Source organism: Rhinoderma darwinii, chromosome 3, assembly GCF_050947455.1.
Source record: "Rhinoderma darwinii isolate aRhiDar2 chromosome 3, aRhiDar2.hap1, whole genome shotgun sequence".
NCBI lineage: Eukaryota > Metazoa > Chordata > Amphibia > Anura > Rhinodermatidae > Rhinoderma > Rhinoderma darwinii.
This window is the reverse complement of record NC_134689.1, coordinates 244,420,223-244,438,540: the sequence shown is the minus strand read 5'-3', so window position 1 is coordinate 244,438,540 and position 18,318 is coordinate 244,420,223. Positions and strand designations below refer to the sequence as shown.

Below are 18,318 nucleotides of genomic sequence, written 5' to 3'. Positions count from 1 at the left end.
TTTAGGGCGCACTGTGGATGCCGAAAAAAAAACCAATAAAAAACTATTCCAGAATTGCTTGTTTTTGGTAATTTCCTTTACCAAAAAATGAAATAAAAAGTGATCAAAAAGTCATATGTGTTCTAAAATGGTACCAATAAAATCTACAGACCGTCTCGCAACAAACAAGCCTGCACACCGCTCAATCAACTGAAAAATAAAAAAATTATGGCACTAGTAATGCGGTGATGAAAAAACATCTCAATGCGCAGGCCGGAGGGGAGCATTCCTTCAGTTTCAGGGCCCTAGTATTTAGGAACTAGGAAAGGGAAGGGACATAGCACATCCGCTGGAAGCGAGGGTGCCCGTATTATACCAGCGCAAAAATTTCCCAGCAATATTTCCCAAACTACGAAGGAGAAAATGTCCCCAAAATGTGCAGAGCGTTACAGAAGGGGGATAAGAAAGAAAACCGTTTATCAGTGTGACACCGGCCTGTGCATAACGGATTGCTTCACATCGTAACACACATCTATGGATAATTATATTATTTACCCAATTATTATACCCTCTTATTATGCCCTGATGTTCTCTGCACAGATGACATATGCCACCACATTATAAACTGAAATACCAGCAAAACCCCAAACAGAACTACCACCAAGCAAAATCCATGCTCAAAATGGCAGTCTTTCCCTTCTTAGCCCTACAGTGTGCCCAAACAGCAATTTATGTCCACAAGTAAGGCATTACCATACCCGGGAGAACCCGCTTAACAATTTATGGGGTAAGATTCTCCAGGGGCACAACATATTGTGCGGTGAATAGGCAGATCAGTGGAAAAATTGCAATTTTCACTTTGCACCATCCACTGCATATTCATTTCTGAAAAACACTAGTGGAGTCTAAATTCTCACTACACCCCTTGATAAATACCTTTAGGGGTATAGTTTCTAAAACGGTTTCACTTTTGTTTGGTACATCAGGTGTTTGGCAAATGCAACATGGCGTCCGCAAACCATTCCAGCAAAATCTACACTCCAAAAGATAAATACCGCTCCTTTTCTTCTGAATGCTCCCATATACACTACCATTCAAAAGTTTAGGGTCACTTAGAAATTTCCTTATTTTTGCAAGTAAAGCACAGTTTTTTTCAATGAAGATAACATTAAATGAATCAGAAATACACTCTATACATTGTTAATGTGCTAAATGACTATTCTAGCTACAAACGTTTGGTTTTTAATGCAATATCTACATAGATGTATAGAGGCCCATTTCTAGCAACCATCACTCCAGTGTTCTAATGGTACATTGTGTTTGCTAACTGTGTTAGAAGGCTAATGGATGATTATAAAACACTTGAAAACCCTTGTGCAATTATGTTAGCACCGCTGTAAACAGTTTTGCTGTTTAGAGGAGCTATAAAACTGACCTTCCTTTGAGCTAGTGGAGAATCTGGAGCATTACATTTGTGGGTTCGATTAAACTCTCAAAATGGCTAGAAAAAGAGAGCTTTCATGAGAAACTCGACAGTCTATACTTGTTCTTAGAAATGAAGTGTATTCCATGCGAGAAATTGCCAAGAAACTGAAGATTTCCTACAACGGTGTGTACTACTCCGTTCAGAGGACAGCACACACAGGCTCTAACCAGAGTAGAAAGAGAAGTGGGAGGCTCCGCTGCACAACTGAGCAACAAGACAAGTACATTAGAGTCTCTAGTTTGAGAAATAGACGCCTCACAGGTCCTCAACTGGTGGCTTCATTAAATAGTACCCGCAAAACGCCAGTGTCAATGTCTACAGTGAAGAGGCGACTCCGGGATGCTGGCCTTCAGGGCAGTGGCAAAGAAAAAGTCATATCTGAGACTGGCTAATAAAAGGAAAAGATTAATATGGGCAAAAGCACACAGATATTGGACAGAGGAAGATTGGAAAAAAGTGTTATGGACAGACGAATCGAAGTTTGAGGTGTTTGGATCACACAGAAGAACATTTGTGAGACGCAGAACAACTGGAAGAGTGCCTGACGCCATCTGTCAAGCATGGTGGAGGTAATGTGATGGTCTGGGGTTGCTTTGGTGCTGGTAAAGTGGGAGATTTGTACAAGGTAAAAGGGATTTTGAATAAGGAAGGCTATCACTCCATTTTGCAACGCCATGCCATACCCTGTGGACAGCGCTTGATTGGAGCCAATTTCATCCTACAACAGGACAATGACCCAAAGCACACCTCCAAATTATGCAAGAACTATTTAGGGGAGAAGCAGGCAGCTGGTATTCTATCTGTAATGGAGTGGCCAGCGAAGTCAAACTTTTGAACGGTAGTGTATGTAAACAGCCGATTATAACCACATATGGGGTGTTACAGTACTCTGGAGAAATTTCTTTACAAATGTTGGCTTTTTCTTCTCTATTCCTTGTAAAAATGAAAAATGTTGATCTAAAACGACATCTTGTTGAAAAAAAATATATATTTTTCATTTTCATGGCTTAATTCTAATTAATTCAGCAAAAAACCTTTGGGATCAAAATTTTGACTATACCCCTAGATGATTCCTCAGGGGGTGCAGTTTCCCAAATGGAATCACTTTTGGGGTGTTTCCACTGTACTAGTACTACAGGGGCTCAGCAAATGTGACATGGCGCCCAGAAACCATTCCAAAATCCAAATGGTGCTCCTTCCATTCTGAGCCCTACCGTGTGTCCAAACAGATGTTTATGACCACATGTGGGGTATTGTTTTACTCGGGAGAAATTGCTTTACAAATGTTGTGGTGCTTTTTCTCCTTCAGTCCTTGTGGAAATTAAAAAAAAAAATACCTAAACCTTTTTCTTTGAAAAATTGTAGATTTTCATTTTCACTGCCTACTTCCAATAAGTTCTGTAAAACACCTGTGAGGTCAAACTGCTCACTGTACCCCTAGATAATTTCCTCATGGGGTGTAGTTTCCAAAATGGGGTCACTTGTTGGGGGTTTCCACTGTTTTGTCCCCTCAGGGGCTTTGCAAATGCGACATGGCCACCGCAAACCATTCCTGCTAAATTTGAGTTCCAAAAGCCAAATAGCACTCTTTCCCTTCTAAGCCCTGCCGTGTGTCCAAACAGCCATTTACTACCACATCTGGGGTATTGTTTTACTCGGGAGAAATTTCTTTACAAATTTTATGGTGCTTTTTCTCCTTTAGTCCTTGTGGAAATGAAAAACAATTAGCTAAACCTACATTTTATTTGAAAAAATATGTAGATTTTCATAGCCTACTTCCAAAAATTTCTGCAAAAAACCTGTGGGGTCAAAATGCTCACTATACCCCTAGATAATTTCCTCAAGGGGTATAGTTTCCAAAATGGGGTCACTTATTGGGGGTTTCCACTGTTTTGTCCCCTCAGGGGCTTTGCAAATGTGACATGGCCTCCGCAAACCATTCCTGCTAAATTTGAGCTCCAAGAGCCAAATGGCGCTCTTTCCCTTCTAAGCCCTGCCGTGTGTCCAAACAACCGTTTATTACCACATGTGGTGTATTGTTTTACTCGGGAGAAACTGGTGGGTCAAAATGCTTGCTACACCCCTAAATAAATTCCTCGAGGAGTGTAGTTTCCCAAATGGGGTCACTTTTGGGGGGTTTCCACTGTTTTAGTTCCACAAGACCTCTTCAAAGCTGACATGGTGCCTAAAATATAATCTTATAAAAAGGAGGCCCAAAATCCACTAGGTGCTACTTTTGCTTCGGAGGCCGGTGCTTCAGTCCAGTAGCACACTAGAGCCTCATGTGGGATATTTCCTAAAACTGCAAAACCTGGGCAATAAATATTGAGTTGCATTTCTCTGGTAAAATCTTCTGTGGTACAAAAAAATGGATTCAAAATGAATTTCTGGAAAAAAATAATGAACTTTGTAAATTTCACCTCTACTTTACCTTAATTCCTGTGCAATGTCTAAAGGGTTAAGAAACGTTCTAAATGCTGTTTTGAATATTTTGAGGGGTGCAGTTCTTAAAATGGGGTGACTTATTGGGGGTTTCTAATTTCTAAGGACCTCAAAGCCACTTCACTACTGAACTGCCCCCTGTAAAAATAGCATTTAGAAATTTTCTTGAAAATGTGAGAAATTGCTAGAAAAATAAAAGGATGTTCAAAAAACGATGCCAAACTAAAGTAGACATATGGGGGATGTTAATTAGCAACAATTTTGTGTGGCATAACTGCCTGTCTTACAAGCAGATACATTAAAATTGAGAAAAATGCAAATTTTTGCAATTTTTCACTAAATGTTGGTGTTTTTCACAATTAAATACTGAATGTATCCGGCAAATTTTGCCAGTAACATAAAGTCCAATGTGTCACGAAAAAACATTCTCAGAATCGCTTGGATAGGTAAAAGCATTCCGGAGTTATTACCACATAAAGTGAAACATGTCAGATTTGAAAAATGAGGCTCTGTCAGGAAGGTCAAAAGTGGCCACAGCGGGAAGGGGTTAAGAGACCTCAGTGTAACAATGTGTAAGAGTGTGGGGTAGGATATTATTTATACAGTTAGGTCCAGAATTATTTGGACAGTGACACAATCTTCATGATTTAGGCTCTGCATACCACCACATTAGATTTGAAATGAAACAACTGAGATGCAATTGAAGTGTAGACTTTCTGTAAAGGATCTGCCAGGCACAGCTTCGGGGTAAACGCCCATAGATAATCAGTCTGCACCTGCTTCTATGTCTGTGAGACTGACTCCATCTTCCACCACTCAGGGTGGCAGGCTTAGGAGTGGGAGAACCTATCACAGCCTGGCCAGACGGAGCTAGCTCCCGCCCTCTGTCTATTTATACCTGCCTTTCCTGTTCCTCCTTTGCTTGTGATTCTTCTCGTTTGGATTCCTGGCCCTGCTGCAGCTTCTTGTACTATTGTCCTTGCTTCATATTGACCCGGCTTGCTGACTACTCTCCTGCTCTGCGTTTGGTACCTCGTACACTCCTGGTTTGACTCGGCTTGTTTACTACACTTCTGCTCTGCGTTTGGCACCTCGTACTCTCCTGGTTTGACTCGGCTTGTTCACTTCTCTTGTTGCTCACGGTGTTGCCGTGGGCAACTGCCCCTTTCTCCCCCTAGCACTGTGTACCCTTGTCTGTTTGTCTGTCGTGCACTTATTGAGCGTAGGGACCGTCGCCCAGTTGTACCCCGTCGCCTAGGGCGGGTTGTTGCAAGTAGGCAGGGACTGAGTGGCGGGTAGATTAGGGCTCACTTGTCTGTCTCCCCACCCACGTCATTACACTTTCAGGTTTAATTCAAGGGGTTGAACAAAAATATCCTGTGAAACATTTAGGAATTGCGACCATTTTTTTACACAGCCTCCTCATTTCAGGGGCTCAGAAGTAATTGGACAAATTAACATTACCATAAATAAAAGTTATTTTTTTAATTTAAGGGTATGTGCACACACACTAATTACGTCCGTAATTGACGGACGTATTTCGGCCGCAAGTACCGGACCGAACACAGTGCAGGGAGCCGGGCTCCTAGCATCATACTTATGTACGATGCTAGGAGTCCCTGCCTCTCCGTGGAACTACTGTCCCGTACTGAAAACATGATTACAGTACGGGACAGCTGTCCTGCAGCGAGGCAGGGACTCCTAGCATCATACATAACTATGATGCTAGGAGCCCGGCTCCCTGCACTGTGTTCGGTCCACTACTTGCGGCCGAAATACGTCCGTCAATTACGGACGTAATTAGTGTGTGTGCACATACCCTAATACTTTGTAGAAAATCCTTTGCAGACAATGACTGCCTGAAGTCTGGAACCCATGGACATCACCAAACGCTGGGTTTCCTCCTTTGTGAGGCTTTGCCAGGCCTTTACTGCAGCTATCTTCAGTTGTTGCTTGTTTGTGGCACTTTCTGCCTTAAAGAGGCTCTGTCACCAGATTTTGCAACCCCTATCTGCTATTGCAGCAGATAGGCGCTGCAATGTAGATTACAGTAACGTTTTTATTTTTAAAAAACGAGCATTTTTGGCCAAGTTATGACCATTTTTGTATTTATGCAAATGAGGCTTGCAAAAGTACAACTGGGCGTGTTGAAAAGTAAAAGTACAACTGGGCGTGTATTATGTGCGTACATCGGGGCGTGTTTACTACTTTTACTAGCTGGGCTTTCTGACGAGAAGTATCATCCACTTCTCTTCAGAACGCCCAGGCCTTTTGGAGTTCACAAGATCACCAGTACGTTTTTTTTTTTGTTTTTTTAAGAATGTACCAAACTGTTGATTTGGCCACTCCTAACATTTGTGCTTTCTCTCTGATGGATTTCTTAATTTTTTTAAGCCTGACGATGGTCTGTTTCACTTGCATCGAGAGCTCCTTTGACCTCATGTTGTGGGTTCACAGCAACAGCTTCCAAATGCAAATACCACACCTGGAATCAACTCCAGACCTTTTAGCTGCTTAATTGATGATGGATAAACGAGGGAATAGCCCATGCAGCCCATTAAATAGCTTTTGAGATAATTGTTCAATTACCTTTGGTCCCTTGAAAAAGAAGCAGCTACATATTAAAGAGCTGTAATTCCTAAACCCTTCCTCAAATTAGAATGTGAATACCCACAAATTAAAGCTGAGAGTCTGCACTTTAAGCCCATATTGATTATATAACTGTATATTGAATATGTTTTGGTAAACAGCTAAAATGTCAAAACTTGTGTCACTGTCCAAATAATTCTGGACCTAACTGTATATGCTATTAGGCCAGATTATGGTTTGTTTTTTTGTGCACTGTATCTTTAAGTGCTGTGTGATTTTGCTGTTTTCCTTCCCCAGGTCGCCATCTCCAAAAATAATGGCTTGTCATGTTTTTCTTGTATGCAATGGTATTGCACTGTAATGTTATGTATTGTAACAGGTTCAGGTGAATTGTGGTTGGCTCTCTGGATCTAAATTGCTTGGCGCTGAGAAAAACAGGCTAGATGCCATTTTGGTTAGTGTTCTACTGTGCCATAACAGCTGCTTTTTTGCAATGGGGTAGCTCTTGCTGTATAAAAGAATCATGTGAGCGGGCAAAACCATCGTGAAAACCTGTGAGTGTGACAAGCTGATGAAACTGCCGAGTTGTGTGAGTGGCACGTTCTTAGGGCCTGGGTCGGTGTGGTGGGGGCTAATTGCAGGTGAGGGGCAGGAGCCCACCCATGGTGTTGAGTGTGGGAGATCTGTGGCCGGTGGGTGATGGGCTTGTCTGCTGTGGCTACATGTGGAGCTTATCGGCCTGAGTAAAGACTGTATTTAGCATCACTCCTGCTCTCCATACCATCTTTCCCATGACAACCCTGCAAAGGGCCGTACCCCACCCAGGCCTACCTTTCAACTCTAAGTGACTCCACACTGGGGTGTGTATTTTCTATATACTATTGCTAAACAAATAATGTAAACATATACATATTAACAAATCTTCACCATGACTACAACATGTAGTTTGAACGTTACCTGCTGAGATTTGCACATCTGCAACAATTCTTTCAGGACGCTGAAATTTTTTAGGAATCGCTGCAAGTTCAGATACTGCATTCATTGCGCTATCCCATATAGATGACAAAGCTTCAGGATCATTCACGGATCGGATCACATCAGAGGGAACAGTCAAAATAATATTCTCTGTTATTAATTCAGCCCAAGGTGCTGGGTACTTGCAAATTGTATTCAACCAGGTTGAAAGGTTTGTCTTGCCTGTGGGGAAAAAAAACAGACAAAAAAAACCCAAAAAAAACATTTTGATACATTTTTTAAACCGAAGATTATGGGTACCAGAGATTAGAGTTATAAGTATTAAAGGAACTAGCAGGGTCAGAAACTAGATTGGACTCCATTACCAAACTAGGAAAAGTTAAGAGTTCATAATAAACCCGGGGTGGCCTTTGTGTGAACAGATCATTTAATATGATGTGATATGTTCAATGTATTATTATCTGAACTTTTTGTCTGCTTTCATGCCCATGATTGGCATCAGAATGAACGCCACCCGGAGCAACTTTGTATTACTAGGGTTGGCGTTTCTCCTAGTGCTCAATTGGGCAAATGCTGTCACTGGGTCTTCATGGCAACGCTGAGCAAAGTTCCATTTCTTTCTGAAAAATCAAAAACAAGCAAAGCTGATTAAACTTTCCTTACCTTTTATAAATGTTGGAGCTGGTTCTGCTCCATAGATTGTTACTGGAACAATCCCTAGTTGACTTTTCCCCTTGACAATAACATACAGAAGTCCTCCCCAGATACAGGATATCACAACCTTCTCACCAACAACATCCTTTTTATGCACAGCTACTGGGGCACGACACAACTCTACAGCTGTACTGAGGTCATCTGACTGACAGCCAACCTGCACCTGAAATAAACAACAAGCAAGACTATAAGTGAGAATAAAACTACTGTACCTACCTTTGATTTACAGCCAGTCCTCATGTAGAATAAATGTATTATAGTTTATTCTTTTCAATAGGATTTACTGTAGATGTAAAAGTGCTCAAAGACTTGTATTCCCTATAAAACAACTATTATGCTATATCTTATTTTAGAACTCTACGTTGTGCCGTTCCTCTGTTATTCCTCCTACAAATTTAAGAATAAATTGACAACTAGTTGTTAATAGTTGGTGGTGTGTCCCTACCAAGACTGACAATGTTAAGTCAATAGAGTGCAATATGGAAGTATTGCAATGCAATGCATGAGCGATCCAAAGATCGCATATTTATAAAAGTTAAAAAATTTTAAGAATATAAAAAATAATAATAACTAAAGGTTTAAAAAAAACAACACCTTTTCCCATTTTTCAACTGTTAAAATATCATGTCATTTAACCCGCCGAAAGCGACGAAAAAGGTTGCAGGTACCCATAATGGTACCAATAAAAATGACATCGGACCCCCTTTAAAAAATAAGGCATCACACCACTCAATCGATGGAAAAACAAAAATGGGTCTTGGAATGCGACAATGGAAATACAAAAATGAAAAAAATAAAAATGTTACTATGTTTAGGTTGTGATAACATTAGTATGCTCACAAATTGGTGTGGTGTAGTAAGGACACAATAACTGTGCAGATGTACCGATGTAACAAATAGCTGCAGCCATGGATCAGAAGATTATTGAAGTAATGGACGATGATCCTTTTCTGGCGCTGCCTATTGTATTAAGAGATTTAGGAGATGATCAATATTCCATTAACCCCTTAATGACCAGCCTATTTTAGACCTTAATGACCAAGTTATTTTTTATTTTTGCGTCGACATAGCTGTATAAGGTCTTGTTTTTTGCGGGACAAGTTGTATTTTTTATTAGCACCATTTTGAGGTACATATTATTTATTGATTAACTTTTATTAACTTTTTTTGGGGGGGGAATAGAAAAATATCTGAAATTTCGCCACTCTTTTTTGCGTCCTAAATCTACGCCGTTTACTGTGTGGTATAAATAACACAATAACTGTATTCAGCGGGTTTTTACGATTGCAACGTTACCAAATTTGTATAGTTTTTGTATGTTTTACTACTTTTACACAGTAAAAACGCTTTTTTTTCAAAATTATTTGTTTTTGTGTCTCCATATTTGAAGAGCCGTAAGTTTTTTATTTTTTCGCCGATGTAGTTGTATGAGGGCTTTTTTTTTGCGGGACGACTTGTAGTTTTTATTGGAGTAGATGCGACTTTTTGATCACTTTTTAATCACATTTTTTTAAAGTCAGGATTCACAGAAAACAGCAATTTTTCCGTCGTTTTTTATTTAATTTTTTACGGCGTTCACCGTGCGGGTTAAGTAATGTAATAGCTTTATAGTCAGGGTCGTTACGGACGCGGCGATCCCAAATATGTTTAACTTTTTTACTTTATTTTGGTTTTTTAATAGTAAAGCAGTTTGTAAGGGAAAAAAGTGGGTTTTTCATTTTTTTTTTCACATTTTTTTTAATTAACTTTATTAAACTTTTTTTTAAACTTTTTTACTAGTCCTACTAGGGGACTTTAATATGCGATTCTGCGATCGCTATTATAATACACTGCAATACTTCTGTATTGCAGTGTATTACTGCTTGTCCGTTTAAAACGGACAGGCATCTGCTAGGTCATGCCTGCGGCATGATCTAGCAGGCATTCATTACTGGCAGACCTGGGGGCCTTTATTAGGCCCCCGGCTGCCATGGGAGACACAGACACTCGGCGATCTTATCGCCGGGTGTCAGTGGGATGAGAGGGAGCTCCCTCCCTCTCTCCAAAACCACTCAGATGCGGTGCACGCTATTGAGCACCGCATCTGAGGGGTTAAACGGGTGAGATCGATACTAATATCGATCTCACCCGGCAGAGCAGGGACGCTCCCAGCCCTCAGCTACCTCTGCCAGCTGAGAGTAGGGAGATTTGACAGCTACCTGCTCTGTTTACTTATTCCGATGCCGCAACGTAAAAAGTCTATGGCATCGGAATAAGGCCCGTTAGTGACCGACGTAAAAACACTATAGGCCGGTCACTAACGGGTTAAGTTGCCTTCTATTGTGCAAAAAAACAACGTTTTGAAGTCGTACCAGCTCCTGATGTGTTGTAGAAGCTGGTAAGACCTTGAAACACAGTGCTTTAACACAATAAATGCCAACTTTTTAATAAAATATTTACTGCCTTGGCCTAATTCATACAAATCTCCTAATACAATAGGAGGTGCCCGAAAAGGATCATCTTCCATTTCTTTAACAGTCTTCTTTCTTTCCCCCCTTTTGCTTCCTTTTTTTTTTCTAAAACCTCTCACCTCCTAACTATCCTATTCTAAAATGTTTCTTGTGGATAAATACAATAAGGTCACTGTATTTGTTAAACTTGTGGATATTGTTGATGCCCCCTGGGTATTTCTATTAGTTTAAAGAGGCTCTGTCACCAAATTATAAGTGCCCTATCTCCTACATAATGTGATCGGCGCTGTAATGTAGATAACAACAGTGGATTGTATTTTGTAATACGATCAATTTTGAGCAAGTTATGAACAATTTTAGATTTATACTAATTTGTTTCTTAATAGACAACTGGGCATTTTTAAACTTTTTACCAACTGGGCGTTGTAAAAAGAAGTGTTTGATGCTGACCAATCAGTGTCATACACTTCTCTTCATTCATGTTTAGCTTGTTTCACAGCACAGCGTGATCTCACGAGATCACGCTGTGCTGTCATTCACAGCGAGATCACGCTGTGTGTGCAGTGAAAGAAGCTGAGCTGGAACGATGAGAAGTGTATGACGCTGCTTGGTCAGCATCATACACTTCTCTTCACAACGCCCAGTTGGTAAAAAGTAAAAAAAAAAAACAGTTGTCTATTAAGAATCAAAACAGCATAAGGCCCCATGCACACGACCGTAAAAAACCTCAGTTTTTGCGGACCGTAATTGCGGTCCGCAAAAACGGAGCCATTCACTTTCATTGAACGCTGACACCTTTCCGTAGCGCTACGGAAAGGTATCCGTGTCGTGGAAATGTTCCGGGAATTATGGAACATGTCCGTTCTTTTGCATTTTGCGTGCCGTGCTCCCATACTTTGTATGTGAGCACGGCCCGAAAATGCGGCTGTCAGTCGGCGGCCGGCCGTGCCCGCAATCGCGGGCCGTGATTGCGGGCACGGTCGTGTGCATGGGGCCTCAATCTAAAATTGTGCAGAACTTGCTCAAAAATGATCGTTTTTCAAAATAAAAACAACTGTTATCTACATTACAGCACCGATCAGATTATGTAGGAGATAGGGCACTTATAATCTGGTGACAGAGCCTCTTTAAAGAGGTTGTGACATATTTGGGCATATGAACATACCTGCTCAGGCCTACCGCTATTAGCCACAATGGAGCATCAATTCAATGGGGGTCATTTACATTTCCCCTCCAGTGGCTGGGGCCAGAGTTTCAGATCTTCATTGATCAGCTGATTGTCAGTAGTCTGTATTAGAAACAGTGTTGTTCTGATGTAGCAGAAACTGCAGAGAAATCGAGATATAGCCTCTCACACTGGGGCATACAAAACTGTACAAGCAATTACCTGAAGACCTTTCCCCACAGCTGAAGTTGGAAATACAAGTGCTGCGGTTATACTGGGAGGCAGGTAGAGTCCAGTACTTCTCCATGCATCACCACCTGGAAACAGTATAATGGCACATATTTCACCACAAACACCCAATTTTAATGGTATGTTCTCTGAAGTACAATTCATACCAAATCACAAGTATTAAAGCTTTCCTCTAGTCCATGTATATGTAAGTCACAGGGGATTTACAAGATCTAAACTTTATTCCAAGCACATTAAATTCTATGGCTATGCGCACCTTTGCAACCATTTGTATTGCACAATGCTTATAAAAGAAGAAAAAGAAAGCAACATTGCATATAGTCTTTATTATAAACAATATCTTACCACTTTGTGTATACACTTCTTATGCAGATCTGTGTCTCCAAGGTTAGATACTGTGCCTATGTGTAGGCCATTCCTGCATTTATGTGTTACTCCTTAGCATCTAATCGGGAGAATAGCAAAAAGCATTGGTCCGATGGAAGGGAGTAATACATGATAGCAAGATCAGACTATCAAGTGGTTGAAAAGGTGGATATAACCTTTAAAACGATCAGTCGATTAATCCCTGTGTCAGTACTTAAATGGACACTAACTTTTCAAACAATTTATGCTAATCTAATAGTATACCTAATATAGAGATTGTAATTTACTTACTGTTTACTTAATATTTAGTTGTTTTATCAATGCAAATTCTGTGTGAAGTTACTGCCACTAAGTGTCTCCCTTCCTGTAATCTGCTGTCCACCTCCCTGTTGTCAAGCATTGGCTGACCCTGGTTACAGAACAGAGGAGACAGATGGCAGAGGGTGGGGGTGTGTCTCTTCACTGCCCTCAAATACAAGTCTATGGAGAGGGGAGGTGGGGTGCAGGAGGAGGGAGCAGAGGGAGAGAATTAGTCAGCAACACACGTTGCATGTAAGTCTATGGAGGGGTGAGCAGGGGAAGGAAGCAGGAGCAGAGAGCAACACACAGACATGATGGTAGGATTCCTATGTCAGACCAGTACTGGATTCTCAGAAACACTGGTCTGTACTGTTCTATAATGTCCATATTCTACTGCTGCCTCTATTTATGTGATCGTTAGAGATAGGAGAGCAGGATTCTCCTCTTCTCTGTGTGCAGTGTATAGAAGACATGATAGCCATTAGGCTCTGCCCACTAGCGTTGAAACAACTGAGAATTAGAGATGGCGCCTGCAGAGGGGAAAACTGCTAAATAATGCAGAATACAAGTCATATTGTAATGACGGGGTAGGGAGACAGACAGGTGAGCCCGCCACTCAGTCCCTGCCTACTTGCACGGCCCGTCCTAGGCGACGGTCCCTATGCTAAATATGTGCACGACAGAAAAACAGACAAGGGTACACAGAAGCTAAGGGAAATGGGGCAGTTGCCAACGGCAACACCGTGAGCAACAAGAGTAGTACACGAGCCGAGTCAAACCAGGAGTGTACGAGGTACCAAATGCAGAGCAGGAGCGTAGTCAGCAAAGCCAGGGTCAAAATGAAGCAATGTCAATAATGATAGCAGGAACAGCAGAGCCAGGAAACAGGAAAGAATTACAGGCAGAGACAAGCAGGAAATGAAGGTATAAATAGACCGAGGGCGGGAGCTGGAACGGTCTGGCCAGGCTGTGATAGGTTCTTCCACTCCTCAGCCTACCAGCCTGAGTGGTAGCAGATCGAGTCACTCTATCAGACTTAGGAGCAGGTGCAGACTGATTAACCACAGGCGTGGACACAGAAGCTGTGTCTGGCAGATCCTTTACAGTACCCCCCTTTTATGAGGGGCCACTGGACCCTTTCTAGGTGGACCTGGCTTATTGGGGAACCGAAGATGGAACCTCCTGAGCAATACCCCAGCGTGAACATCCCGGGCGGGTACCCAAGTCCTCTCCTCAGGCACGTATCCTCTCCAATGGACCAGGTACTGGAGGGAGCCTTGGACCATCCTGCTGTCCACAATCTTGGCCACCTTGAATTCTACCCCTTCAGGGGTGAGAACAGGGACAGGAGGTTTCCTCGAGGTAGCCAAGGACGGGGAGTAGCGTTTCAGGAGGGAGGCATATAACACGTCGTGTATTCGAAAAGACGGGGGTAACTCCAGTCAGAAGGAGACAGGGTTAAGCACCTCAATGACCTTGTACGGCCCTACATACCGGGGAGCAAATTTTTTGGACGGGACTTTAAGGTGCAAATTTTTTGAAGACAGCCACACCAGATCCCCGACCACAAGCAAGGGGTTAGCAGAACGTCTTCTATCTGCCTGAGTCTTTTGTATGCTCTGGGACGCCTCTAGGTTCTTCTGAACCTGGGCCCAGACTGTGCACAGTTCCCGATGAACGACATCTACCTCGGGATTGTTGGAACCACCAGGTGAAACGGAGGAGAACCGTGGATTAAACCCAAAATGACAGAGAAAGGGGGAGACCCCTGACGAGTTACTGACCCGGTTATTAAGGGAAAATTCGGCGAGGGAAATGAAGGAGACCCAATCATATTGACAGTCAGAGATAAAACACCTTAAATATTGTTCTAGAGACTGATTAGTCCTCTCGGTTTGGCCATTAGTTTCAGGATGGAAGGCCGAGGAGAAGGACAGATCAATCTTCAACTTTTTACAGAAAGCTCTCCAAAACAATGAAACAAATTGTACCCCTCTGTCAGAAACTATATTGACAGGAACCCCATGGAGACGCAGGATGTGTTTGACAAACAAGGTAGCTAACATCTTAGCATTGGGTAGTTTCTTGAGGGGCACAAAGTGGCACATCTTACTGAAGCGGTCTACTACAACCCACACCACCGACTTGCCTTGAGATGGAGGCAGATCGGTGATAAAATCCATGGAGATATGGGTCCAAGGTCTCTGGGGAATGGGCAAAGAACATAGTAAGCCCGCTGGTCGGGACCTGGGAGTCTTGGACCTAGCACAAATTTCACAAGCGGCGACGTTGGCCTTAACGTCTTTAGGTAACCCAGGCCACCAATAGGTTCTAGAAATGAGGTGCTTGGTACCCAGGATGCCAGGATGGCCAGATAGTGCAGAGTCATGATTTTCCCTGAGTACCCTTAGCCGGAATTGCAGGGGAACAAACAGCTTGTTCTCAGGATACAGTATTATGCCTGGCCAAGGGTTACATTTGCCCCTCTGCTTCTCCGGTAGGTGCTGGCTTCTTCTTCGTAGGGAAGAAGGATGGTGGTCTTAGGCCGTGCATCGATTACCGAAACTTGAATAAGGTCACTGTAAGGAACCAGTATCCCCTTCCTTTGATTCCTGATCTCTTCAATCAGTTTCACGGGGCCCAATGGTTCTCTAAGTTTGATCTTCGGGGGGCTTATAACCTTATCCGCATCAGAGAGGGGGATGAGTGGAAGACTGTGTTTAACACGCCCGAAGGTCATTTCAAATACCTCGTCATGCCCTTTGGGTTGTGTAATGCTCCCGCGGTCTTCCAGAATTTCATAAATTAGATTTTAAGAGACTACCTCGGGGTATTTCTTGTAGTGTACCTTGATGACATACTTGTGTTTTCCAAGGGCTGGTCCTCCCACATTGAGCATGTCAGGAAGGTTCTCCAGGCCCTTCGGGAAAACAAACTCTTTGCTAAAACCGAAAAATGTGTGTTTGGGGTGCAGGAGATACCATTTTTGGGTCAAATCCTCACTCCTCATGAATTCCGCATGGACCCTGCCAAGGTTCAGGCTGTGGCTGAATGGGTCCAACCTGCCTCCCTGAAGGCGTTACAGTGCTTCCTGGGGTTTGCTAATTATTACAGGAGATTTATTGCTAACTTCTCGGTCATCGCTAAGCCTTTTACGGATGTTACTCGCAAAGGTGCTGATCTCCTCCACTGGCCTCCAGAGGCGGTCCAGGCTTTTGAGGTCCTTAAGAAGTGCTTTATCTCGGCCCCAGTGCTGATTCAGCCTAACCAAATGGAGCCATTCATTGTGGAGGTTGACGCCTCCGAGGTGGGAGTGGGTGCTGACTTGTCCCAGGGTACCAGGTCCCTCACCCATCTCCGTCCCTGTGCCTACTTCTCCAGGAAGTTCTCGCCCACTGAGAGTAACTATGACATTGGCAACCGCGAACTCTTAGCCATTAAATGGGCATTTGAAGAGTGGCGCCACTTTTTGGTCACCTATAGGGCTGGGTCTAAAAATATTAAACCTGATGCACTGTCGCATAGCTACATGGCCAGCCCTCCTTCGGAGGAGGATCCTGCTTGTGTTTTGCCCCCAGGTATAATCATATCCTCTGTTGATTCTGACTTAGTCTCCGAAATTGCGGCTGATCAAGGTTCAGCTCCCGGGAACCTTCCTGAGAACAAGCTGTTTGTTCCCCTGCAATTCCGGCTAAGGGTACTCAGGGAAAATCATGACTCTGCACTATCTGGCCATCCTGCCATCCTGGGTACCAAGCACCTCATTTCTAGAACCTATTGGTGGCCTGGGTTGCCTAAAGACGTTAAGGCCTACGTCGCCGCTTGTGAAATTTGTGCTAGGTCCAAGACTCCCAGGTCCCGACCAGCGGGCTTACTATGTTCTTTGCCCATTCCTCAGAGACCTTGGAAGCATATCTCCATGGATTTTATCACCGATCTGCCTCTATCCCAAGGCAAGTCGGTGGTGTGGGTTGTAGTAGACCGCTTCAGTAAGATGTGCCACTTTGTGCCCCTCAAGAAACTACCCAATGCCAAGACGTTAGCTACCTTTTTGTCAAACACATCCTGCGTCTCCATGGGGTACCTGTCAATATTGTTTCTGACAGAGGGGTACAATTTGTTTCATTGTCTTGGAGAGCTTTCTGTAAGAAGTTGGAGATTGATCTGTCCTTCTCCTCGGCCTTCCATCCTGAAACTAATGGCCAAATTGAGAGGACTAATCAGTCTCTAGAACAATATTTAAGGTATTTTATCTCTGACTGTCAATATGATTGGGTCTCCTTCATTCCCCTCGCCAAATTTTCCCTTAATAACCGGGTCAGTAACTCGTCAGGGGTCTCCCCCTTTTTCTGTAATTTTGGGTTTAATCCACGGTTCTCCTCCGTTTCACCTGGTGGTTCCAACAATCCCGAGGTAGATGTCGTTCATCGGGAACTGTGCACAGTCTGGGCCCAGGTTCAGAAGAACCTTGAGGCGTCTCAGAGCATACAAAAGACTCAGGCAGATAAAAGATGTTCTGCTAACCCCTTGTTTGTGATATACAAAAAAATGGGACATAGAATATAATTAAAACCACAGAAAAAGGCCATACTCACAGATTAGGTGGTGGGTAAAATACCCGTTCCAAACAGGACGCAACCAGGTCAGAGAATGCTGTTGATGGGAAGTGCCCAGGTGTGTTTAAATAATGATAGCCACTCCCACTAACCTTGAGGGGAGTGGTGTGTTGGGCATGGAAGTAAATGTGTAGTAATAATAAATAATAAAGTACTGTGTATAGTGCACATGTGAGGTATAGGGGACATGACTAAGTGTAGTGTGTAGAGATCAGGGCTGTGAGTGAAACAAAAACGTGAGTGTAGTGTGTAAACATGGAGGCATAGTGTTTGGATAGTGAGGCACAGCATATATCGCCGAATAGCAGCCTATTTATAACGCCCATATTGTAAGAGAGCGGGCTGCCCTGCATGCAGTGCCAAACATCCGCACACCAGGCTATCCCAGCATCATAAGACCTGGGCGCGTCCTGAAAAAAAGTATATACAAAGTAAGTAACCATGAGAAAACATGGGGTATTAGTTGTTGTTTTGGCCCAAAAAAACGCAAGCTCGCAATCCACGTCACGGATCCCCACACTTGCGAGTCCCTACCTGGAACTTTTCGTTCCAAAATCTAAGATATACAAAAAAATGGGACATAGAATATAATTAAAACCACAGAAAAAGGCCATACTCACAGATTAGGTGGTGGGTAAAATACCCGTTCCAAACAGGACGCAACCAGGTCAGAGAATGCTGTTGATGGGAAGTGCCCAGGTGTGTTTAAATAATGATAGCCACTCCCACTAACCTTGAGGGGAGTGGTGTGCTGGGCATGGAAGTAAATGTGTAGTAATAATAAATAATAAAGTACTGTGTATAGTGCACATGTGAGGTATAGGGGACATGACTAAGTGTAGTGTGTAGAGATCAGGGCTGTGAGTGAAACAAAAACGTGAGTGTAGTGTGTAAACATGGAGGCATAGTGTTTGGATAGTGAGGCACAGCATATATCGCCGAATAGCAGCCTATTTATAACGCCCATATTGTAAGAGAGCGGGCTGC

General features: G+C 42.9%; 1 protein-coding gene across 1 annotated transcript in view; it reads right to left on the bottom strand.

Moving 5' to 3' along the window:
* Window positions 1-18,318, bottom strand: part of LOC142749512 (TRPM8 channel-associated factor homolog) — a 64,039-nt gene that overhangs the window by 10,973 nt on the left and 34,748 nt on the right. The window contains exons 3-5 of the mRNA XM_075857626.1: window positions 12,023-12,117; window positions 8,135-8,348; window positions 7,454-7,693 (exon numbers count right to left, since the gene is read on the bottom strand). Of these exons, the coding sequence (XP_075713741.1) occupies window positions 7,454-7,693; window positions 8,135-8,348; window positions 12,023-12,117 (549 nt within the window). The remainder of the gene's footprint in view (window positions 1-7,453; window positions 7,694-8,134; window positions 8,349-12,022; window positions 12,118-18,318) is intronic.